Raw genomic sequence first — 24599 nt, forward strand, 5'->3', positions numbered from 1 at the left:
TTCCGTCCCAGGCAGAGAGCGCCAGATGAGGTGGCGGTCTCCGGTGCTGAGAGGAGCGCGGCATGAGCCGCAGGAAGTGCGAGGCATCTTTAAAAAGACGCTCGATTCTCTTTTTGTGAAGTTCGCTGAGGAACTTAGCTTGCTCTAAAAAAGGATACGTCGCAGGATGGCTGAAGGTGGCGAAGACGGCCGGCTTCTTCGAGCACTGTCCAAACTTGCTAGATGCCCCTCGAACGGCGATGTGGCTTCCAGTTCAGAGATGCGAAGAGCTTTGCTGAAGAGATGAAAATCAGGGTTCCAGCCTACGAACTACGCTTATATGCACTCTAGCCACGGCCGTTTTGGCGGGCTTTGATGCAGTAAGCGCGCGGACGCCTCTCATTGGACGCGAGTTCGCCCAAGTTCGTCTATAGGCTGCAGCAGTTGCCACAGAGCAACCAATGAGCTCGCTAGCTAGCCCGCTCAAGGTCTGCAGTTCCTGCACTGCATTGACAAATGATACAAAATTAAGGATAATTTTTTGGCTTCAATATCTCAGAAAAGATGAATCTTTCCCGTAGCGTAAGCTAGCTTACACAATATGAGAGAACCTCTCGTAAGAGAACAAAATGTTTTTCATTTCGGTTCGTTTTAAGCAAAACTGTATTTTTGGTTATGGTTCCACAGCCTCCTTTCCAAATGGTTACCAGCTAGAATAATTTAAAAGTACAGTTAATAAAGTTATTTTTAAAATGACAGTACTGCCCTAAGGGTAGGTGAAATACCAATTGCAGCATTGCCAGATCTCCAAGAGAAGCAAGCTTTCTGGTCTTGAAAAACAAGCTCAAAATAATCCACTTGCCTCAAAATAAACCAAAAAAATTAGATTTATAACTATAGAAATCATAACAAACATACAGTTCATTAACAGTATAATTTTAATTACAGATCTGCTTCAGAGTCGAAACCTGGCAGCATCAAATCTGTATTAATGCATCATACTGTATGTAGCAATAATTCAGTGAAGACTTGGAAACAACTGAGAAAAGTACTTTTGACATCTAATAATGTTTTCCTTGTATCTGAAATAATCATGCATGTGCAGTATATGTAATAATTATACATAGTTGTTAAAAAGGTCTTCATTCAGAGAATATGACATCCACAATGGACAATTACACAAACATTGTGTGATGCAGTGGCTTCCTTCAGGTTTGAAGAACATATTTAAATTTTTTGGGCAACATGAATTGGTGTAGTTCCAAAAAATTACTGTGATAAACCCTTTGGTCATTAGTTTCATGAAAAAATTATTGGAACAAAATTATCCAGTTAGAACCACTTTCCAGCATTTAAAAATAAAGTTTTCTCTCCAGAACAATTAAAAATAACTTTGTACCGGTTTTCGGTTACGTTCTACGTGTGTGTGTGTGTAAAACTGCTAATATAATATCGGTTTAACTGATTATCTGATGCCGGTTTCTATTTGGAACTATCAGTTAGATGCAAATATGTATGCCGATAGCAAATAGTTTTAATCTTGTGAATGTAGGCTATAAGAACATTAATTTGGTAAATCCTTAAATATAGAGGATCGTAATGGAGCTAAGTCTCTCTCATTTCAAAATAAAGTATTTTGGGCTTGTTTATAAGCAGTATGCACAAAATCTTCATTCTTTTTCTGGTTATTAATGGGATTTTGTTTGCACAATAAACTGCAGGGATTTTATTGATTTTGGACTATTGTAGTGTCAATATCTGTGCCCGTCATAGTAAGGCAATACTTTTTTAACATTCTGTTAAACTATCAGTTGATTAATCAGTTATCTGCCTTTTCCATGACCTTAGTTATTGGTATTGGCAAAATCCACTATCGGTCAACCTCTAATATACAGTATAAACACTGTGTATATAGGTAGGTAGGTAGGTAGCAGTGTTGGGTAAGTTACTTCTCTAAAATTGTAATTGGGTTACTTAGTCATAAAATTAATCAGATTACTTCTTACTTTACTTTGATATTATGTTCTAAGACAAATCAAACCTGCAAAAAAAAAAAAAATAAAAAAAATGTGACACTAATAGCCCTTTTAGTACTTCAATATAGACTGAAAACAATAACACAATTACAGCAATATGACAAAGACAGCAACTTGGCTAAAGGGATCCAGTGCATTTATAAATATGCAACTTAAATTTCTTATCTCAAATATGCTGTAGTGATATATTCAGGTGTGTGTGTGTGTGTGTGTGTGTGTTCATGCTATCTACACCTTCTTAGCTGTGTGTGGCATGTATGTGTACAGTATGTTTGTTTTGGTGTGAAAGAATACTAATGGACTGAAAACATTTCCAAACTGCTTTGATAGTAAATCCACTGTGCATTTGAATGCTTGTAGTTTATTTTCTGTGTGAATATACAGGTTTGCTTGTGTGTTGCATCATCCATGTGCATGAATGCATGTACTGTATGTCTGTTTGTGTGTGTACATGTGAAGCATGTGTGTGTTTCCACAACTTTACAGTGAGTGGATTATTTCTACCTCGCTGCTTGTGCTCGGACGAAATGAGTATTCTTTATCACTTGCACATCTGTAATGCTATTGCATTGTGTCTGTGTTTAATTGTGTACTGTCCACCTTGTTAGCGATATATCCCTCTGTCAGACGGGAATGAGCGCTGTATTCCATATACACCCAAAGCCGATCCCTTCTCCCACAGCAGCTGAAGAAGGACACACGAGGTATGGAGTAGAACGTGAAGATTTGAGGAGAGTTTATTGCTGGCCCAGCCTTGTGTGCCTCTCTCCCCAGCCAGAGGCAGGGAGCACACTGACACAGAGCTCGCTGAGATTGATTGTGAGCGCATGAGAACTTGAAAAGCTTCTCTTTTGTTTTCAGTTTGAATAAACAACTACACTCCGCTGTGCCCATAGTAACGCCGCTCATTCATCTGCCATCACCTTGCATTCTACTTAATATTATTGTCTTAGCAATAAATGTCTATTCCAAGTAACATCATTTTATTAATGTGGGAAACTGTAATCAGATTACTTAACCTTTTTAAAGTAACACATTACATTACTCTGGAGTAACCGCAAAATGTAATTCGATTACAGTAATGTGTTCCTTTATAACACGTTACACCCAGCTCTGGTAGGTAGGTAGGTAGGTTGGTAGGTAGGTTGGTAGGTAGGTTGGTAGGTATGGTGATATTACTTAGTCTGTTTTTTTTTTTGTTACCATTGTAAATAAAAAGAATGAAAGAAAGAAAACTAATATTAATTATCGGTTATGGGTATCCGTTACCAGACATGTAAACATAATAATAATAAGTATATTAACAATTGCTACTAATATACACCATAATTAACATAATTAAGACTATAATATTGATTAAAATCCTTACATACTATTTATTTTGTAATACTATAATATATATTTAAAATTATTTTTACCAAAAATTATAAAAATGGGCAATGCAGCGATTGACAATGGCATTTGATGGTGTGTTGACGCCCCAGCACAAGTCACGTGGAAGCCCCTTTTTAGCTGCTTAGACCCTATTCTTTACAAAACAACCAGATGCTGCCATTTACCAGTAGATTTTATATAAAAAAAATTATAACCAATTACCAGCAAAGTGTAAATATTGATTAACAAATTGCTAAAACTGATAATTGTTTGATCTCTAGATCGATTATATTTCTGTGTCGCACAGTGAAAATAACAGCATATAGTGTTTGGAAGGACATGATGGTGATAAATAAACGATAGGATTTTCATTTTTGCATGCACAATTCCTTTAAACAACAGAAAAAGAAACTTCAAATAAATTCTGATGGCCTAGATGTAAGGGTAAGTAGACATCTTTAGCTTATTACTCCTAGTGGGGTGAGTGTTTGTCATACCTCAGCATCTCTCAGCCTCTAACCTACCATGAAAGGTTCCTTTTTATACCTGAAGTATAACTAGCACAAGAACGCAGTCTGAAGTCGTATTTGAAGCAAAGACAGGTGTACAGTTTAGACACAACATTACCCAATTACAACCAAGTGTGCTAACAAGATGAAGTGCAAGTGACTGCCTGCTATTGTCATTGAAGCAGCAATAACCTCATCTTATTATGACCTTATTAAAGAAAAAATTGGGCATAGGACCCCATAGATAACTTAATTTCCTACACTGAGGCACTGCTGTTTCTCGTGGAAGAGAGACAGCCAATGTGAACGTCCAACACGACTGCCCTGCTTACGCACCGCTCACGCCATGTGTACGGAGGATGTGTGAACCCGGCGTGAGACCTGAATTCTCATTACACAACAGCGCAGAAACTTTTCCTTAATGGTTCCCTCTCAGTGCAAGACCTCAACCATCAACTAAATTTTATAAAGAAATCCTGAGTTATGCTTGGATGTGTAAAAATCTTTGGCGAAAGACACAGATGGGAAAATTGTCATGATAGTGCCGAGGTTTGCGCAGCTATACAACATAAACTGATTTTCTTTTTTCTCTGTTTACTAAAAGCCTTGGTTTCAGCTCAGTTACAAATATGGGCTCAGTGTTTACCATGTTAGCTCTCCTACACAGCAGCCATAATGGGCATTTCACAGTGTTTGTCACAAAGCAGTCTGTATCACTCTCACTCTCTCAAAGCTGCTACTTATTCCCACTCTCTTAAAGTATCAATCTTTAAATTGATTTCTCTGTAAATCATAACAAAACTCAAAATGAACCTAAAACAAACTCAAAGCAGCAACAAGTGAAAAATGATCTATTAATACTATCATCCAACTAAATGAAAAAGCATATGTATATATGCTTTATATATATATATATATATATATATATATATATATATATATATATATATATATATAGTTTGGAATAATGTACAGACTGCTCTTATGGAAAGAAATTGTTACTTTTATTCACCAAAATTTCATTCAACTGATTACAATGTATAGTCAGGACATTAATAATGTGAAAAACGTCTAGGTTACGTATGTATCCTCCGTTCCCTGATGGAGGGAACGAGACGTGTCGAAGAAGCGACACTAGGGGTCTCTCTTGAGCGCCGAATATACAACTGATCTATGAAAAACGCCAAGAAGAAGTTGGTGGACAGAATTTGCATGTCCCGCCCCCGGACATATGGGTATAAAGGCGGGGCAATGCGTCAGTTTCATTCAGGATTTTTCTGAGTGGCTCGGCTCAGCGATGTAGCCGGGAGGACACAACATCTCGTTCCCTCCATCAGGGAGCAGGCAGGACATGCCAAAATGACCAGCTGTATCAGACTGCACGTACCCTTCACCAATGCCCCCATAAAGTCGTCGGAATCCTTATAGTTACCCAAAGTAGGGGAACAAGGCGATGCTTGCCAACCTGGGAACGGGCCTGAGCCTAGCCAGGCCTCTTTTCTCTCTATGTTTCTCGCATAGAGCAAAACAGCTGGGGCCCTTACATGCATCGTGGGAAGGGGGTCTTACCCACTTTCCAATTTTTTCAGGGGGAAAAGTCCCTGCAGAGACCACACCTGCCCAGAGAGGGGGAGGTAAGAGTGGCGATATACACCACATGGGCTTTTAGGGCACATGTGGGAAGTAGCGCGGAGGGAGGAGTTGCTACAGACACGGCGACCGGGGGGCAGTGGAAACAGCCCAAGTGAGACGCGGGTCCGCTCGTGAGGGGACCGTACCGTGGAAAATACACACAGGGGGGAAGTCCATGTAGGAGCCCTGACATGTGGAGCACCTATTCCAGTACAGGGTAGATTGAGTACCCGCAGTGGATTTGGTCAGCGAATTCCTCCGCTGAATTGCGAACCCCGAGGGCTTGGGAGGAGTCATCCAGGGAGCCGAGTGAGTGGGATCTCCTGGGAGAAAAAGCGCACTGTTTTACGTCAACGGATGTAAAGGGCGCTAGGTGCAAGCTATCCACCCGTTCAGTCCGTCAGCGTGTTACCGATTTCTACCGGCTCGGACCTGAGAAAACATGGTACGAAACTGACTGAAGGTATTAGGGTTGCCCAACCCACTGCTCTAAATATGTCTGCTAGGGAGGTGCCCCTGGCCAGTGCACAAGAGAACGCAACACTCCTTGTTGAAAGTGCTCGGACGGCCTGGGTGCGATAGGCCAATGAAATGGTGTCCACCGCCCAGTGGGAGAGCCTCTGTTTGGAGACAGCGTTCCCTTTCCGCTGTCCACCAATGCACCAAAGAGCTGCTCAGAACATCTAACACTCTGCGTGCGGTCCAAGTAGGTTCTGAGGTTCACTACCTGGTCTCTGAAGGGCGTTGTAGGAACCTTGGGCACGTAGCCCGGCCACGGTCTTAGGATCACCTTTGTGGGTCTTCGGTCCGAGATGAACACCAATTCGCGAACAAGTGCCACTTTAGGGCGTAAAGTTGTCTGTTAGAAGGGGCTCTGGTTTGGTCAATTGTGTCTACGACGGCAGGTGGTAGATCAGCTAGATCTTCCGCGTCCCATCCAGGGGCCAGACATGGAGGTTCCAGAGGTCTGGGTGCGGATGCCAGAGTGTGCCCCGTCCCTGAGAAAGAAGGTCTTTCCTCAGGGGAATTTGCCAGGGGCTGTCGCAAGTAGTATGAGGTCCGAGAACCAAGCCGGATGGGCCAATAGGGAGCCACTAGAGTGACTTGTTCCTCGTCCTCCCTGGCCTTGAACAGCACCTGTGCAAGAAGGCTCACTGGGTGAAATGCGTACTTGCGCAGCCCTGTGGGCTAGCTGTGTGCCAGTGCGTCTGCCCCGAGGGGAGCCTCTGTTCAGACATACCAGAATGGGCAGTGGAAGGTCTCTCGTGAGGCGAACAGGTCTATATGAGCCTTGCTGAACCGTTCCAAAATCAGGTGGACCGACTGTAGGTGAAGCCTCCACTCTCCACTGGGCAAGCGTTGTCGTGATAGCATGTCCGCCACCACATTGAGGTTGCCGGGGATGTGAGTGGCGCGCAGCGGCTTGAGGAGGAGGAGATGACGGGCGTGTTGTGACATCGGTAGGAGCGTACACCGCCATGCCGATTTATGTACGCTACCGTGGTGGTGCTGTCTGATCAGATCAAGACGTATTTGCCCTGAACCAGCAGGAGAAACCTCGGCAGGGCAATGAATACAGTCAACATCTCTAGGCAGTTGATGTGCCAGCGCAGCGGGGCCCCTTTTCAACAGCCTGCAGCTGCGTGCACGTTGCATACGGCGCCTCAACCCAATTTGGAGGTGTCGATCGTGACCAGGATGCGTCGGGACACCTGCTGCAAGGGGACTCCAGGAACCAATCATCCAGCCGCGATGGCTGTGGGGAGGACTGAGGGTTACAGTCCAGTCCCACGCTAGCGGAGGCCCGGGCAAGCATGTCGGACATCTGGGCGTCAGCCTCAGCCTGGGCGTGCTGGCCCGAAGGCAGCAGCCCAGACGAGTCGTCCGCGTCAGATGCCGGACCGCTCTCCGATGCAATGGCGAGCTCATCCAGCTCGGGGGGCTCCAGAGGATAGGCAGGCCGGCTGTGAGGGGAGCCACTATTGCCTCGATCCCGTACGTCGTGGGGACGTACCCGGCGAAACCGAGCCTGCTGCCATCCCCAGATCGCCTCCATCGCCACGAAAGCCACGACCGCAACGTTGCCATGGACATTTAGCATGTTCTCGCAGTGATCGCAGCCCAGACACACAAGACAGCGCCTGTGGCCATCTGAAGCGGAGAGCACTCTACCGCATCCAGGAACTACACAGGGGCGGAAAGGCATCTTTATAAAGGCACGTCCTGAGAAGGACGTTCAATGCCGCTGTGTATTGTTCTTTTAGAGGGAATTATTATTTTAGAGAAAATCTCTCTTTTATAAACTCTTTTAAGTTTTGCGCTGTCGAAGCGCCCAGGGGCAAACTGCACTGCCGTGCAGAGAAGGAGAAAGCTGCTGAAGTGCTTCGTAAATCCAACAGCAGTATCACTCAGAGGTAGAGGAACAGGTGTGTGACTCGCAGCTTGCTGCATACACGACCATCGGTTCCGAAGAAAATTTCTGAATGAAACAGACGTATTTCCCCGCCTTTATACCCATATGTCTGGGGGCAGGACATGCAAATTCTGTTCGGCAACTTCTCATTGGCCTTTTTTCATAGATCAGAGGTATATTCAGCGCTCAAGAAAGACCCCAGTGTCACTATTACAATTTGAAAAAAAAAAAAAAAGTTCAAAACTTTCTTAAACTACTTCAAAGTGTTCTCATCAAATAAATCCTCCACATGCAGCAATGACAGCTTTTAATATCCTTGGCATTCTAGCTGTTAGTTTGTCCAGATACTCAGGTGACATTTCACTGTACATAACTATTAAAATAATAACATTTGGACTTTTACAGTCCCCCCTGGAACTTTGGGCCCCTAGAATTGTTACCACATTTCACCCCACTAGCTACGGCTCTGCTATACAGTCTAGCTGATCCCACAAAAGCTCAATGAGGTTAAGAGCCATAACACTCTTTTCCAATTATCTGTTGTCCAATGTCTTTGTTTCTTTGCCCACTCTTTTCTTTTTTCGGTTTCAAATGTGGCTTTTTCTTTGCAATTCTTCCCATAAGGCCTGCACCCTGACTCTTCTCTTTACTGTTGTACATGGAACTGGTGTTAAGCAGGTAGAATTCAATGAAGCTGTCAGCAGAGGACATGTGAGGCATCTATTTCTCAAACTAGAGACTCTGATGTACTTATCCTCTTGTTTAGTTGTACATCTGGCCTTCCACATCTCTTTCTGTTCTTGTTAGAGAGAGTTGTCCTTTGTCTTTGAAGACTGTAGTGTTTGTATGAAATCTTATTTTTTTGTCAATTTTAAGCATTGTATAGCCTTCACTCCTCAAAACAATGATTGAATGACAAGTTTCTAGAGAAAGCTGTTTCTTTCTTTTGCCAGTTTTGAACTATTATTGACCGACTATTGAATAGACATGCCAGTCTATTGCATACTGTGGCAACTCAAAAACAAACACAAAGACAATTTTAAGCTTCATCTAATGAACCAAATAGATTTCAACAGTGTTTGATATGATGGAAAGTGATTTTATATTACCAAATTAGCAATTTAGCATGATTACTCAAGTATAAGGCACTGGAGTGATGGTAGACGATAGAATGGGGCCTGTCTAGATTTGATCAAATATTACTTTTTTCAAATGTTTACATCAGTAATGTCCTGACAACTTTGTGATCAGTTGCATCTCTACTTTTTTCAAAGGCTGAGGAAAGCACATCTCCCACCCCCCATCCTCACTACATTATATAGAGGGACTACTGAGAGCATCCTTAGCATGTCCTGAGTTGCACTTTAATTTTGTCACTTTATAACTGGCTGCTACCTCAAAAACTGATATGTGCATAGAACACTATCTCATAGTGTGTTATGTTTACATTTGTCATTTTTAGAAACTGTCATCTTTTGCACTACAGTGTACTTTTGTACAGTCTCTTACTGTGTCTATTGTCCTGTTCATTGTTAGTAATTTATTGTACTGTCCCGTACTTTTTCCACACGTTTGCACGTGCACTTTATATAGGTATGCTATTTAGTCTGTGTAGTCTCATGTGGTTCTGGGTTTGTCCTATGTTGTTTTATGTAGCACCATGGTCCTGGAGGAACGTTGTCTCGTTTCGCTGTGTACTGTACTAACTGTATATGGTTGAATGCCACTTTGATTATTTAAAGTACCAGTTTTCTTCTGAAACAGCTAAATTTGTACATTATTCCAAACGTTTTGCCGCCAGTTTATACAGTATATATACAAATAATGGGGAAAAAAATGTCTGAGAATATCTGAAAGCACATTTAGGCATTCAAATCTCCATCTGCCTTCTAATGTGTACAAGCAAACCTTGAACACACACAGAATTTGACATTTTGGAGTTTTAATGCCATTGCAAGTTCAAGCAAGGCAGTTCTGTGAATGTTGGATGTACAAAATTAAAAAGTGAGTGATGTCGAAACCTGTACTTTGTGAAATACTGGCTTCCTCCCTTAAGCTGTCCTTGCAGCAAAAGAGCACAAGATTTGTTGAGTCTGTGGGGGTGAACAGAATAACGCTAAGAAGCTTTTTGCTCTGATGTAATCAATCAGCTGAGGCTTTTTTATTTACTTCATAACATCTGTGATTCTGCGGCTCTCCCACACTGAGCAAAGTGCCCGTATTTGTCTAATCCTGAGTGTGTTTTACTCATCTCGCAGTGCTTAAAATAAGGTCAGGATGGGGCGAAGTAGGGGAAATTGAATCAAACTAATGTATTAAAGAAAATGTGATGCAGCCTAATGGATGCATTATTCGTTGGTTTTAAAGAAATAATGTTTGTTCACGTGTTCGTCATGAAGGACTTTGAATTTTGGCACGACGTTTGGCACTGCTTATACAGTGTTGGGGAAGCTGTTTTGAAACTCGCTACTTTTTAGTTAGTTACTCCCTAGCACTGCCAATATCACACTTAATGAGTTCTAGGGGAAAGCAGAGACACAGCAAATAAAAAGACTTGGTGATGATGAGCATTCTGAATTAAACTTAATCCTGCAGTCTCTCAAAGGCCTCAACCACATCAGGATTTTTCAATAATGCATCAAAAAACACAAGGCCCCTGGGAAGCATTTTTCAGTAATGAAAAATTCAATCATTTTTAAATAGGGTCCTATAAATAGAGAAAGAATAAAAAATAAAATCAAATAACGAGGGCATGGGAAATGGATGAAGGTTTAAATCCCTTGTAGGTGGTGAGAGCTCAATGCTTGAAGAATAAAAAGGTTGGAATTTAGCTTAACAGCCTGGTAGAGTGGGCAGCCATGTGGATGGTCGCCCTCTGGTTAAACAATTCTGATTTTAATAGCTATGGCCATAATTTAAATTCCAAACATTAAGCATGCAAGATCTTTCTAAGATCAGATGTTGAATGTAACCGGTAGCAATAACGTTACCAATAACAATGATGTCTCCTCCAATAGCAAATAAATATCATAAATAATATCTCTTCCAGATCTAGGAGGGAGATTAAATGGAGACTTTTGCTAAAGTCTGCAGCTTTTTCTCACTTGTGTCTCCTCAAGAGTTTCAGAAAAAAATCTAAAAAAAAGTTTCATACTGTGCTCAGTCAGATTCACCAAGATCAAAGACCTCATAATGAACTCAAACATTTATCATCGAACTCTTAACTCATTCAACTTTTACTGTATTTCAGCAATTCTCATTTGTGTCTTTTTCTTATTTGTCTGACAATTTGGGGGGAGAAACATCTCAGACAGATTTGATACTTAATAAACCATAGCTAAGAACTTTAATGCCTCAGTTGTTTCTCCAAGACATTTGCTGAAGTCTACTGTATAAAAGACCCCTGATATTCTCAGCTGTTTAAATTTTTGCATTTGGCAGAATTTTTTATACAAAGCAACTTACAGAGCCCTTATTATGGAGTTAAGTGCCTTGCTCAAGGACACAATGGTGGTGGCTATGGTGATGGAACCGACAACCTTCTGCTTAACAGTTTAGTGCTTTAGCCCACTACGCCACCACCACTCCTCTAATCAGATTTGCCAAGAATCTATATCAAAAGTCAGAGATCAATGTGAACTCAATTCCTCATCAAACTTTCCCAACTCTTTAAAATCTTACTGTATGTCAACAATTGTCTCATTTGTGTCTAATTTTATTCCTCTAAAATGTAAATTAACCATAACTAATAACTTAAATATTTGAATAGTTTCTCCTAGACAGCAATGAGTCTGTCGACGAGCCTGTCCAGTCCCGAAGCTGTTGAGGTGCCAGTCCAATTCCCTGAAATTCTGTCTTCCACGGCTCCACCCCTCAAGTCTTCCATGGCTTCCTAGTGCCTTGCTCTCCATGTCCCCTAGTGCTTTGCTTTCCGAGTCCCCAGCTGCTCTGAACCCTGAACCCTTTGAGTCCCATGTTGACTTAAACTTTGAGCCCTTGCCTCCAGAATCTCCATCTCCTAAGCCTCCTGGGGCACCGCCTTCTGCGACTTATCCCCCTGAGTCTCCACCTCCTGCAGCTTTGCCCCCTCAGTCTCCACCTCCTGCGACTCAGTCTGCTTCACCTCCTGAACCACATAAGCTCCATCTCCTGTGGTTCCACCTCCTGAGACTCCACCAGACTCTGCTCCCTTCCTGGAACCGCCACCCAAACAGCCAATCCACTTTACTGGGCTCTGGCCTCTGGGTCCTTCGCTTGATCTGCCACGGCCTTCTGTATTTCTACCGTATTCTGTATTATGGTCTGCCATGGTTTACCGGCCATCCACCGGATCCCTTGTGGCCTGCAGTGCCACCTAGTTCCCCACTACCTATATCCCTAATTAATTTTTTTTAAATATTTTGGTGTCTGGATCCACCCATAGAGGGGGTGGGGGGATATGTAACACATTTGTGTGTTCTTGTTTCATGTTTAGATTCATGTTCATGTTTTCAGGTCTTTTATTTTTAAATTAGTTAATTTCTAGGGATTAACTGCCAAGTCTGCGGTGCCTATCAGAGTGATAAAGTTGTGTGTATATGCGTGTATTTGTGTGTGTGTTTCTCTCAGGTACATCAGCCCTTCGAGATAAAGGTGAAAAGTAAACTGTGTGCTCAGAGATGATAACAAAAACAACAGACTGCGAGCAGACCTCAGGTGAGAAGTGAACTGTTCAATAATACAGATCTTGGTGTTGGTGATCCTTGTCTAGATATGTGATATCCTTTTTCCCTTATGTTCATGTGTCTTGTTCTCATTGGTTTATTATCTTGTTATCAGTCTTTTCATAGATTCATGTTTTCGTGTCTTATTAGCTTTTTTATTAGTTTAGTCTTTTTATTGTCATGTGTTTGCCCATGTCTTTGTATTTATACTTTCATGTTCTCTAGTCCTTGGTCGAGTATTGGTGTAATGTTGATTGTTACATTATAGTCAAGGCGTTTATGTTTGTTTTGTTTTGGATCCACGTTTGAATACCAGCACTGTTAATAAGACTGCACTTGGGTTCTCACATATCTTCATCTCGTCCTGTTTTCAGACAGCCTGCCAAAAATGTACACCAAGTTCCCAAAGTCTGGAATCAAAAGTCAGAGATCTCAATATGAAATAAAATATTTCTCATCAAACTCTCCTTACTTTTTAAACACTTCTGTATGTCAACAATTATCTCATTTGTGTCTAATTTTATTGCTCCAATGACTTTTAGGAGAAATTTTTTCAAACCAGATACTTAAATGAACCATAACTGAGAACTTTAATAACTCAGTTGTTTCTCCAAGACAGCTATGAGATTAAAATGAGAACAAAACCCCAGTAATCTCTCACGTGTCTCTTCTAGAGTTTCTAGAGATCTCAACAACGTCTCAAACTGTGCTCTGATGTTTTAAGATAAAGTCTGCAATCAAAAGTCAAAGTTCTCAAACATTTCTCATCATGTGTTTCCAAGAGTAAAGATCTGAGCTTTGCTATCCACATTTATTTATTTCTCTATACTATTATTGTATGCCAACAACTGACTCATGTGTTTATGATTAATCCTCCTTTGAAATTTTAGGAGAAAAGTCTAAGACAAAGTTGAAATGTACAGTAAATTAACCATAATAAAGAACTTTAATACCTCATACTATATCTCTAATGCAACAAACTGTAGTGCATAAATACCCTAAAATTGTATGTTTGTGTCAAGATTTGAGTGAACATACCTTTTGAGCAAACAGATGGACTTGACATCCTTCACTTCACACACAACGGACTAAAAAAGAGAGCCATTCATCACAGAGATTCGGCTTTTTGATTGAGAGATACTGTGAACCGATCAATATATATCCCACCAAGCTGAAGGTGTTTCTAGGGATTAACTGCCAAATCTGCGGTGCCTATCAGAGAGAGAAATAAAGTTTGCGTGTATATGCGTGTGTTTGTGTTTGTGTGTCCCTGTGTGTGTGTTTCTCTCAGATACTCAAGCCCTTGGAGATAAAGGTGAAAAGACAAGTAAACTGTGTGCTCAGAGATGACAAATAAAACAACAGACTGCGAGCAGACCTCAGGTGAGAAGTGAACTGTTCAATAATACAGATCTTGGTGTTGAAAGAAACCTTAGTACATATCTGTTCTATTGTCTTCCATTTATACAAGTTCTGTAAAGGTGAATATGTGTTTGTGTGTTTTTCCTGTATTTTTACTTTGTACTTATTATTTGTTTGATTTTATACACAAATCCATGATCTTGTCAGATGTTTACTTGATTGTTTTGAATACAAATGTACTATCTTGACTGATGTTTATGTATTTTTGTGTACTGTCTCCTTCTAAAATTCAGTTTCCTGAAACTCAATCTCACGAAAACATGTCCAGGTGAAATTTCACCCCAAAAATCTTTTTTTTTCTTTTTTTTTTTTTTTGTGATTATGAGTGTGTGTGTATGTGTATGTATATGTGTATATGTGTATATATATATTTTTAGGACCAATACATTTTTGGTGATTCTTACTGTATTGCCATTACGGTCATTTATTGATTTTCTATTTATATTAATTATATTATATTTTATTTATTTGTTTTAATGCTTAACATCACAATGAAAAAAAAAAATACTTAAATGGGTCATGATCATGCCTTATTTTTTATACTTTTTATATATTTTTAGTTATTCTTTTTTCAGAACTCTACTTATAATTTTAATGAACTCTATTCCCAAAAGCCAAAACGTAAGATATTTTGCAGAAAAAAATAAAGCCTATTATTATACCCAATGAGTTTTTGGTGATTCACTTTTATATTATTACATATGTTATTTTTTTTATCAGTATAAATTAAAGACAGTACAAAATTTAAAGATTAAATATTACATAATTTTGATTTATTTTTTTGTGCTTGACAGTCATAATGCAAAAAATAAAAGAAAGAAACTTTTAAAGGGGTCATGATCATAACTTATTTTTTATATTTTAGATATTTTTTATGTTCTTATTTTATCATTGAGATTCACTTTCAATGTTATATATATATATATATATATATATATATATATATATATATATATATATATATAATAAACAAAAATCAGTCGATATTAAGTATTAAATTTTATAAGGCAACTTTAAGACCCCCAAAATAGTTTTTGGGTCTTCAAAAATATTATGTAAACACACTCTGTGATAATTTTAGCCTTTCAGCAAATCCCAAAACCTTTTTTTTTTTCTTCTTCTTTTTGTGTAATGAAATGTGATTAAGAGACAAAAAAAGATTCTGAGATTCCTCACGTTTGGAACTTCAGAATTTGACTCAAGACGTGTTGATTCATTATAGCTAATAATGCTAATTCAGTCATCTTATAAAGTGCTTATGAGTGCAAAAAAAACATACATCTCAAAGTAGAGAATAATTATTATGGGATTTGGAATATATTTTGATTTTGTTTGCAACTTTGCAAAACTTTTCAGGTTTAGCATGGGTGCCTGATAAAATATTCCTACACCAAAAAGCTAACTCTGGTACATTTATCAAATGTATTATTGATGTTCCTTAAGTATTAATGGTCCTGTTCTCCATTAATGCAATTTCTTGCCTGTTCCCGTGGCCCAAAACAGTATCCATAATCACCAGCATGCTTACAATCAAGCAGCTCACTATGTTATTAATAAACTGTCAGCGTTATAGGCCAGCAATGTTAATCAAAGCTGCTGCGTTGAGTTGTAAAAATTATTTTAGGTTGCTGGGCTACACTCACATCAAGCAAAAGCTTTTTAATGCAACACTTGCACACACTTTTCCTTTAGCAATAGTTTTCAATTATTTTGAAGACAAGGATACTGCAATATGGTGATCTTCTTGCAAGGGACCCCTTCCCAAATATAAAGGTGGCACTATATTGTCATGTATAAAACCCATTTACAGGCTAATGTGTGTGATAAATAGTTAGCATGACATTGTAAAGAAAAGATGTTTAGAAAAATGAACAAACTGTCTTCATTTGCTATTGTACTAAAACAAATATTTTATTTAATTTACTCTACACAGTTTAAAATCTTCTGGAAAAAAATAATAATATATATATATATATATATATATATATATATATATATATATATATATATATATATATATATATATATATATATATATAAATAATGTGACAAGGGGAAGGACAGGGCCTAATCTGGCTAATCAGCCGGGATTTGGTGGCAGCGTGCGTCCGTGTGCGTCTCTCTCTAACTGATGCGTCCGGCTCCGCTTTATCTCGCTCTCCTTATCAGCTGATTCAGCGCCTGCTATACATACATGCATACATACATACATACATACATACATATATATATATATATATATATATATATATATATATATATATATATATATATATATATATACATATATATTAAAATAACAACAAACTGGAAAAACAAAGAAATCTGTCACAAACACAAAAGACCATCGGAAACAGAAGTGACAATAAATCAATGCAATAAACATAAACTGCAGAAAATGTAACATAAATCAACCCAATGTACATAACTGCTATCAGAAATAAGAAGAACATAAATATTTCAATAAAATATAATCAAATGTGATGGGTTGACACAGGGAATTATGTGAGCGCATAATAACTACTGTTTCACAATTTTTTTATATATACTGTACATGGTAAGGTAATCAGTTAACCAATTAACATTTTGATTTACTGTATAAAAACAAGTTACTTTATTTTTCCATTAAAATAAGAATTTTTTTGTCTTCAATGTAGAGTTTATTCAATTATTATCTAGAGAATATTTACTTTCAGTTCAGTCAACAGTGTATCTTATTTTACCTAATATTGTTAAGTGTATCTGTCTGCATCCCGCAAGACTACAAACCACGCCCACCATAAAGAACACCTACTACCTACAAGCTAACTACATAAAGCACCAAATATTGTAAAATTTTACTCTGTAATACTGCGACAGAACAACATTATTATTATAATTTTTCTTTGTTTGTCTAAAGTAATTATGTTTACTGCAGACTACCGCTATAGAATCCACCAAATAGAGAGCAGAAGAAGATCTTTGATGTTGGACTGGACTAGGTGCTGTCACAGAACATAATGTTGGTTATAAGTGCACAGTAATTCAATGTGAAGGGTTTTGTAATGTTACAGGATTAATGTAGGTTGGTGTTCAGGCTGGCACACAGTCAAGCCACTAGAGATTTCCAGAATGACATTCTTATCTTGAATGCTTCTCAGTATGCAGACCATCAGTATGATTTGTCTCATGGTTATTCACAGAAGCTTTTCTTTGGGCTCATCAAGTGTGTATTAGTTACATTTTATACATTTTCAGGAAAGTACAATTTAAAATAAGATTTTAGATTTTTCTCCTAGTCAGCAAGGACATCAAAAGCACCATTCTCAACTTCTCCTTCTCAAACACTGCAGATCAAATTCAATGAATACTAAAAATAAGTTTTAACTACACTCTTTTTCCATGCACACTGTATGTTCTATGGACACAAAGTTTGTTTACGTCACACGATATGCTCAAGTGTCATTCCCTTTCCACTTACCGGTAATTACCAACTTTTAAGAGCGCCAATAATCCCTTTACATAACCTTTGAATAAGTGCAAGGACTCTCCAATGTATTCTTTCATTATAATATTTAACATTTTTATAATTAATTCTGTTCCCAAAGAATATGTCAGACTGGTTTGTTTAAAACCACACATAGAGCTTATGGAAGACAGTATATTCTAGTTCTGATTATAACAGCTTTGAATCACTTTTTTAAAGGGCTCATATTATAGTTTTTTACCATTTAACATTTTCCCTAAGACTCTTCTTATAATACTAGTCTTTCTTTGCATCAAAACAGTCATAATTTAGTTTAGTAATGATAACTTTCCATCTATTTCAGACCTTTAAATCTGACCCCTTAATTAAACTGGCCGGTTTTTGCTACTGTTCTTTTCAGACCTTGATCTATACGCCGCCTTCCCATGTAAAATGAGTCACAACGCTTAATGGCGGCCACGGGTTTGCTGTGTAGTCCAATTTAGCTTTAAACATTGCATTACACTGAGACAGATTCATAAAACAATCTGCGCTAAAATGTGCCACTAAAATCTGTAGAGGTCAGACTGAAATGATCTGGGATCTTGCATGTAAAAACAGCAAAACAACTGGTAACATTGTCTACAAAACCAAAGCAAAGTAGAAACCAACTGTTGCTTCAACTTACCGTCAAACTTTTTATGTCTGGAGGTAAATATTGTCTGTATGGTGCGGCTGCTCTCCTCCACTAATTTCTCAAAATCCATCTTACTTTGCTGGCTGAGTTTGTCCTCCATGTCTGAGATACAGCAGGTGTAGCCCTGGGAGCAAATCCGCAGATGTTCTCCTGCGAGGAAAGAGAAGGACATGTTTCACACGGGCCGCGCTGGGAGACGCAGAGCTCATCACAGCAAATCAAACACGCTTCATTAAGTCAAAGCTGCGATCTGTGATTTCCCAAACCACACTGAAGATGTGAAGGTGCACCAACTGAAGGTGCACAACTGCTTGAAGTGACATCTTTAATTATGTCAAACTGACAGATGGAGATCCATTCTCGAAATATCTCCATCAGGCATGTGTTTTTCACTCAGATGTGCGTTTTAATGAGTGCAAAACAAGTAGAAAACTTCTCAAGAGCATCGGCATGAACATTTTTTTATATATTTTTGAAACTTCATGCTTGATCGACTACATTACATTAGACTGTGTTCTCTTGTATGTTTTTTATAATTTCCCTGCTGAAAATAAATCAATACATTGAATAGTTTCTTCAATTAAGATAACTTTTTCTTGTCCTCCAAGATGATTTTTAAAGAAAAAGTGCTTGTTTTAAATGATATACTATAATAGCTTTAAACCTCTTAAAGTGTTTCTTTAATTGGTAACACTTTACAATAAGGATCAATTTGTTAATATTAAGGGAACATTCCGGATTCAACACAAGTTAAGCTAAATTGACAACATTTGTGTCATAATTTTGATTACCACAAATATTTATTTTGACTCGTCCCTACTTTTCTTAAAAGGAGGGTTTAAAGGCAGCAATATGAAGCTTATAATTTTATAAAAGCAGTAACATCAATTAGTCTGTTAAGTTGCTGTAAAGTTGTTTAAATCGTAATTTTTTTCTATCATTTTTAGGATTTGACGACATTACATTGTCTTGGAACAAAGTTGTAAAATTGGCTATAACTTTAGACAGAAAAGGTCAGTAAGTGATTTTATCATACTAAAAATTTTCAGGGCCAGCAAAGCCTTCTCTGCTGGCCTAACATGTCTAATAAATAAGTATTTTATCATCCTTTCATTCTCATTCACCTTTTTGCCTATTTATTTTTAATCACTTTCACTCCTAATTTATCTAAAAACGAATAGCATACAATGAATAGTTTATCTAAAGTCAGATTCTCAGATTCATCAGCCAATCAGATTGATTTATTTGTTCTTGGTGGGTGTAGTCTTTAGGATATGTCCCAGGTGAAGCCTTCTAGCTGGCCTTGAGTGCCGCAATTACGCTTTAGTGATGTACGTAATTTGAAAGCAAAGAGAACAAGATCTAGCCGATGAGTTGGCTGTCATCACTGCCACTATCTACATTGAGAAAGAGATCCTTATATATTTAAAAACCTAAGATGTAAACAAGAAATGAGGGCTGATTTTCACTTTAAATAAATTGGTAAGTGTTTTTTCCATTGTTATAGCAACATCAGGAGTTTTCTAGGTGTAAATTAGGCTGCTTGAGCATTCAGTGTCAGTTTAAGTTTTGAAAAGTAATCGTGTACCCTGACCAAACAAAAATTATTGCAAGCAACATTTAAATCACAAATATTATTAGATCACTTTTTCCTGGTATTAGACCTTCTTGGTTTTGGCTTTCGTGCATGGACGTGTGTAAAGGGAGGACATGGGAACCAGGTTTCTTCAACTCAGGTAACTAGTTTTAATGGAATAACTTGTGTTTTTACAGGGGCACCAAAGCACGTCAGCTTCACTTTCACAATAGCTTCACAATGCTCTTTAGCTTTACAATGCTTTTTCAGCTTCACAATGCTCTTTCAGCATTAAGACCCAAGATCTCTCTATCGGTCTGCTGGTGATGTGGCTTTTTTATCTGCTCTCCCCCTGCTCACTATAATTAGAGACAGGTGTCAGACATAATTTAGCTCAGGTGGCAGCGCCCTTACCGCTTTCTCTCTCTCCGAACGGACACTTGACCATGCCCCCACTGCCACAACATGTTTTAAAAATGTTAATTGGGATTATTATTTGGCTGTGATGTAATGTATGATGTCTATAGACATAGGGTGTCTTATTCATTGTGAAACAGTGTTTTCTTAATGGCATGAATCGCACTGAAGGCCAAACCTTAAAATGCACGGGCCACCATTGTAACATACACATAGTTTATGTCTTGTGGCAAAACGTTTAAGAAAAAGTAAGAATTTTACTATTCAAAAATTGGCCACCATTCACTTCCATTGTATGTGCCTCACTGTGACCTTGAGTTTCGCTCTATTTTTAATGCATGTCAAAATTATATTTTGTGGTAATCAGTACAATGCCACAAAAGATTTCGATTGCGCTTAACTTTATTGAGCCCGGAATATTCCTTTAATCAATGCATTAAGTATCATGAACTAACAACGAAGAGTCATTATTTACAGCATTCATTAATCTTGGTTTGTTAATTAAATAAAAAAATACTATTGTTCATTGTTTGTTTCTGTTATTTTATAAAGCATTAGTTAATGTTAATATATACACATTCAAATAAAAAAAAAGAAAATATTAGTCTATATTAAAATTAACATTAACCAAGATTAATACAGCTGTAAAAGCATTGTTTATTTTTTGTTTATGTTAACTAATGTAATTACATGTAAACTTTTTTTTTAAACACATGGGTTATTCAATGTGAAAACAACCAAATTTTAGAAACTTCTTCAGCTGAAATTTAGTATTTTGTTAATAATTTGATTAAAGAAAGGTAAACATGAAGGTAAACCATGAAAAGCCAGAATATTAAATGCCATGAATCATATTTAACAGAGTAAATTTGTAGTTGACTGATAATTTTGCAGTGGTCTCTTAATTTCTACCAGCGCAGTATATGTGTGTGTGTGTGTGTATGTGTGATATATATATATATATATATATATATATATATATATATATATATATATATATATATATATATACACACACACACAAATATTAAATTTCATGGATCAATATTTTATAAGTAATCCATCACTTTGTAGTTTACATTTTACATTTTTGCCTATGATTTTGGAGCAAAACTACAGGTCAATTAATAACCTTAGAAAGGTGGCATCATCATTCTTTTATTTATTACACAGAAATAGGTAGGTCTATTACCAAAATCAATTGATTTCAGCACCCTGCTTTGCATTATTTGCCAATGGTGTAAGTCGAAAATTGGAAAAATTTAAAGGGCACCTATTATGGAATTTTGAAAATTACCTTTCATGTAGTGTGTAACATAGATTTAAGTGAACAAAAACGGTCTCTCAAAAGTAGGAGTCGACTCTGATTCAATTTAATGAATAATTTTTCCAATGAGTCATTTTCCTTTTCGCTGTGACCTCAAGACGAAAAATTATCACATTTTTTGAAATATGTGAAATGTTTGTCGATGTTATTGGAGTTGTCATAAAGAATAGAGCAATAACTTGTAGTAATGCAGTGCTTTACCAATATGTTTATGCATTGGGCTAACGCAAGCAATAACTGATTGAATGTTTACCACCGAACTTTGGGCTATGATCGCTAACATAAATCAACTCAAATTCCTTCTCTGATTTAGATTTTTTTACTACAAAGTGGTGATGGGCGTTCCATTCCGACAATCTCTGCACAGAGTATACCAATCACAACTGACTGGGTCATCTGACCAATCACCGCAGATTAGCGTCACACAAAGGAGGGGTTTGGAAAAATGAGTCGTTGAACGAATCATTTGGGAGTCGGTGAGCAAATCAGGTAAACATAAATGCATATTACAAGACAACAAAAGTGTTTTTTGTCATTGCATGCATGTAAAACTGTTGTTGGGGACTCCCAAAACAATATTAGGAACATTTTAAATGCCATAATAGGTGCCCTTTAATCTTTTGTGTTGTTTTTCAAAAGTTTGAGTTCCTATGACTCTAGAAGTATTAAATATATCTAAATATCCTTTTAGATTCTGGTTCTGTACAAACTTTTCTTTTTGTATTTTTATTTTTAAAGCCTGTTATGGTTCAATTCCAGAATATTGAACCCCTTCTACAAATTCTGGGTCTTGCATGCAATGTTATTTTAATGTACTGTTAAAAAGAAAAGAATGTGCAATTTATGTGCAGGGATGTATCTGAGCACTTCTTTGACATTAATCCATCCACATCTCAATTATTTCTCCTAGACAGCAACAAGGATAAATGGAGTGCAAATTTTAAAGCTTTATACTGTATGTCAATAATTGGGTCATTCTCTATCAGACGTCCCCATGCTCCAATTTTTGGTATAATTTTTAAAGAGATTTTACAGGTGAAAGATAAACAAAGATTATGAAAGCCTGAGTAATGCATTATTTGGTAGACGGGTTTTAAAATGACGTTTTTCTTTTTTCTTTCCTTTTTTATAGCAAAAATTGAATTTATTTTAACACAGAGATAGAGCTAAAATTATAGCTAAAATCAGTTGATTCAGCACACATTGTTCCATTATATGCCAATGTTGTGAGTCCAAACTAACTATGTATAGTCCATTATAGGCACTCCAAAGTATTTTACGTGCAAAGACCAGCTGTGTCAGACTGCATGTACCCTTCCCCAATGCCCCAAAAGAGTCAGCTTGGGACTGCCTAAGGGAGACACGGGTCCACTCATAAGGGGGCCGTACCGCGGATAATAAACACAGGGGGAGTCCACATAGGAGTCCTGTCCTGTGGAGCACCTATTCCAGTACAGGGTAGATTAAGTACCTGCAGTGGATTGGGTCGGTGAGTTCCTCCGCTGAACTTCGGACCCACAAGGGCTAGGGACGAATCTTCCAGGGATCCAAGGAGTGGGATCTCCTGGGACAAAAAGTGCACAATTTTACCTCGGACGAGGGAAAGGGCGCTAGGCGCAAGCGATCCACCCATTCAGTCCATCAGTGTGTTACCGAGTTCTACCGGCTCCGATCTGAGAAAACACGGGACAAAACTGACTGAACCGGAGATTATAGAATCTCGCAAAGGAATTAGGGTTGCCCAACCCGCTGCTCTACATATATTTGCTAGGGAGGTACCCCAGGCCAGTGCCCAAGAGGACGCAACACTCCTTGTTGAGTGAGCTTGGACTCGCAAAAGGGGGGCACGGCCTGAGTGTGATAGGCCAGCGAAATGGCATCCACGACCCAGTGGGAAAGCCTCTGTTTGGAGACAGCGTTCCCTTTCTGCTGAAGATCTAAAGCTCTGCGTGCAGTCCAAATAGGTATGCAAAGCACGTACTGGACACAACAACGAAGGGGCTGGATCTGCCTCCTCCCGGGGCAGCACTTGCAGGTTCACTACCTTGTCTCTAAAGGGCGTGGTAGGAACCTTGGGCACGTAGCCTGATCGCGGTCTTAGGATCATATATGTGTCTGCCGGACCGAGCTCCAAGCAAGTGTCACTAACAGAGAACGGTTGCAGTTCCCCGACCCTTTTGATGGAGGCTAGCATGATCAGCAGGGCGGTCTTGAGAGAGAGGGCCCTGAGTTCCAACTGTTTCTACCGGCTCGAAGGGAGATCTCTGAAGGCCCACGAGGACCACTGAGAGATCCCAGGAGGGGAACAGGCTTGGCCGGGAAGGATTCATCCTCCGGCCGCCTCTTAGGAACCTGATGATTAAGTCGTGCTTACCAAAAGACTTGCCATCTACTGCGTTGTGGTGGGCTGCGATAGCAGCAACATACACCTTTAGGGTGGAAGGGGACAGCCTCCCCTCCAGCCTTTCTTGCAGAAATAAGAGCACTGACCTAACTGCGCACCTCTGTGGGTCTTCAGCCCGGGAAGAACACCAATTTGCAAACAAGCGCCACTTCAGGGCGTAAAGATGTCTGGTAGAAGGGGCTCTGGCTTGGTTGATCGTGTCTACGACGGTAGGTGGTAGACCAGCTAGATCTTCCGCATCCCGTCCAGGGGCCAGACGTGGAGGTTCCAAAGGTCTGGGTGCGGATGCCAGAGCGTGCCCTGCCCCTGAGAAAGAAGGTCTTTCCTCAGGGAAATTCGCCAGGGAGGGCTGTCGCGAGGAGTTCGAGGTCCGAAAACCAGGCCCGAATGGGCCAATAGGGAGCCACTAGGGTGACTTGTTCCTCGACCTCCCTGACCCTGAAGGCTCACTGGGGGAAATGCGTACTTGCTCAGCCCCGCAGTCCAGCTGTGTGCCAGTGCGTCTGCCTTGAGGGGAGCCTCTGTTCGGGCATACCAGAGCGGGCAGTGGGAGGTTTCTCGGGAGGCAAACAAGTCTTCCTGGGCCTTGCCAAACCGTTCCCAAATCAGCTGGATCGACTGGGGATGAAGCCTCCACTCTCCGCTGGGAAAGCATTGTCGTGACA

The 24599-nt window shown here is 39.1% G+C and overlaps 1 protein-coding gene across 1 annotated transcript in view; it reads right to left on the reverse strand.

The window, feature by feature from the left end:
- Positions 1 to 24599, reverse strand: part of LOC127651338 (glypican-6-like) — a 312951-nt gene that overhangs the window by 181521 nt on the left and 106831 nt on the right. The window contains exon 2 of the mRNA XM_052137116.1: positions 18202 to 18360. Coding sequence (XP_051993076.1) covers positions 18202 to 18360 — 159 coding nt within the window. The remainder of the gene's footprint in view (positions 1 to 18201; positions 18361 to 24599) is intronic.

This window comes from Xyrauchen texanus, chromosome 11 (genome assembly GCF_025860055.1).
Source record: "Xyrauchen texanus isolate HMW12.3.18 chromosome 11, RBS_HiC_50CHRs, whole genome shotgun sequence".
NCBI lineage: Eukaryota > Metazoa > Chordata > Actinopteri > Cypriniformes > Catostomidae > Xyrauchen > Xyrauchen texanus.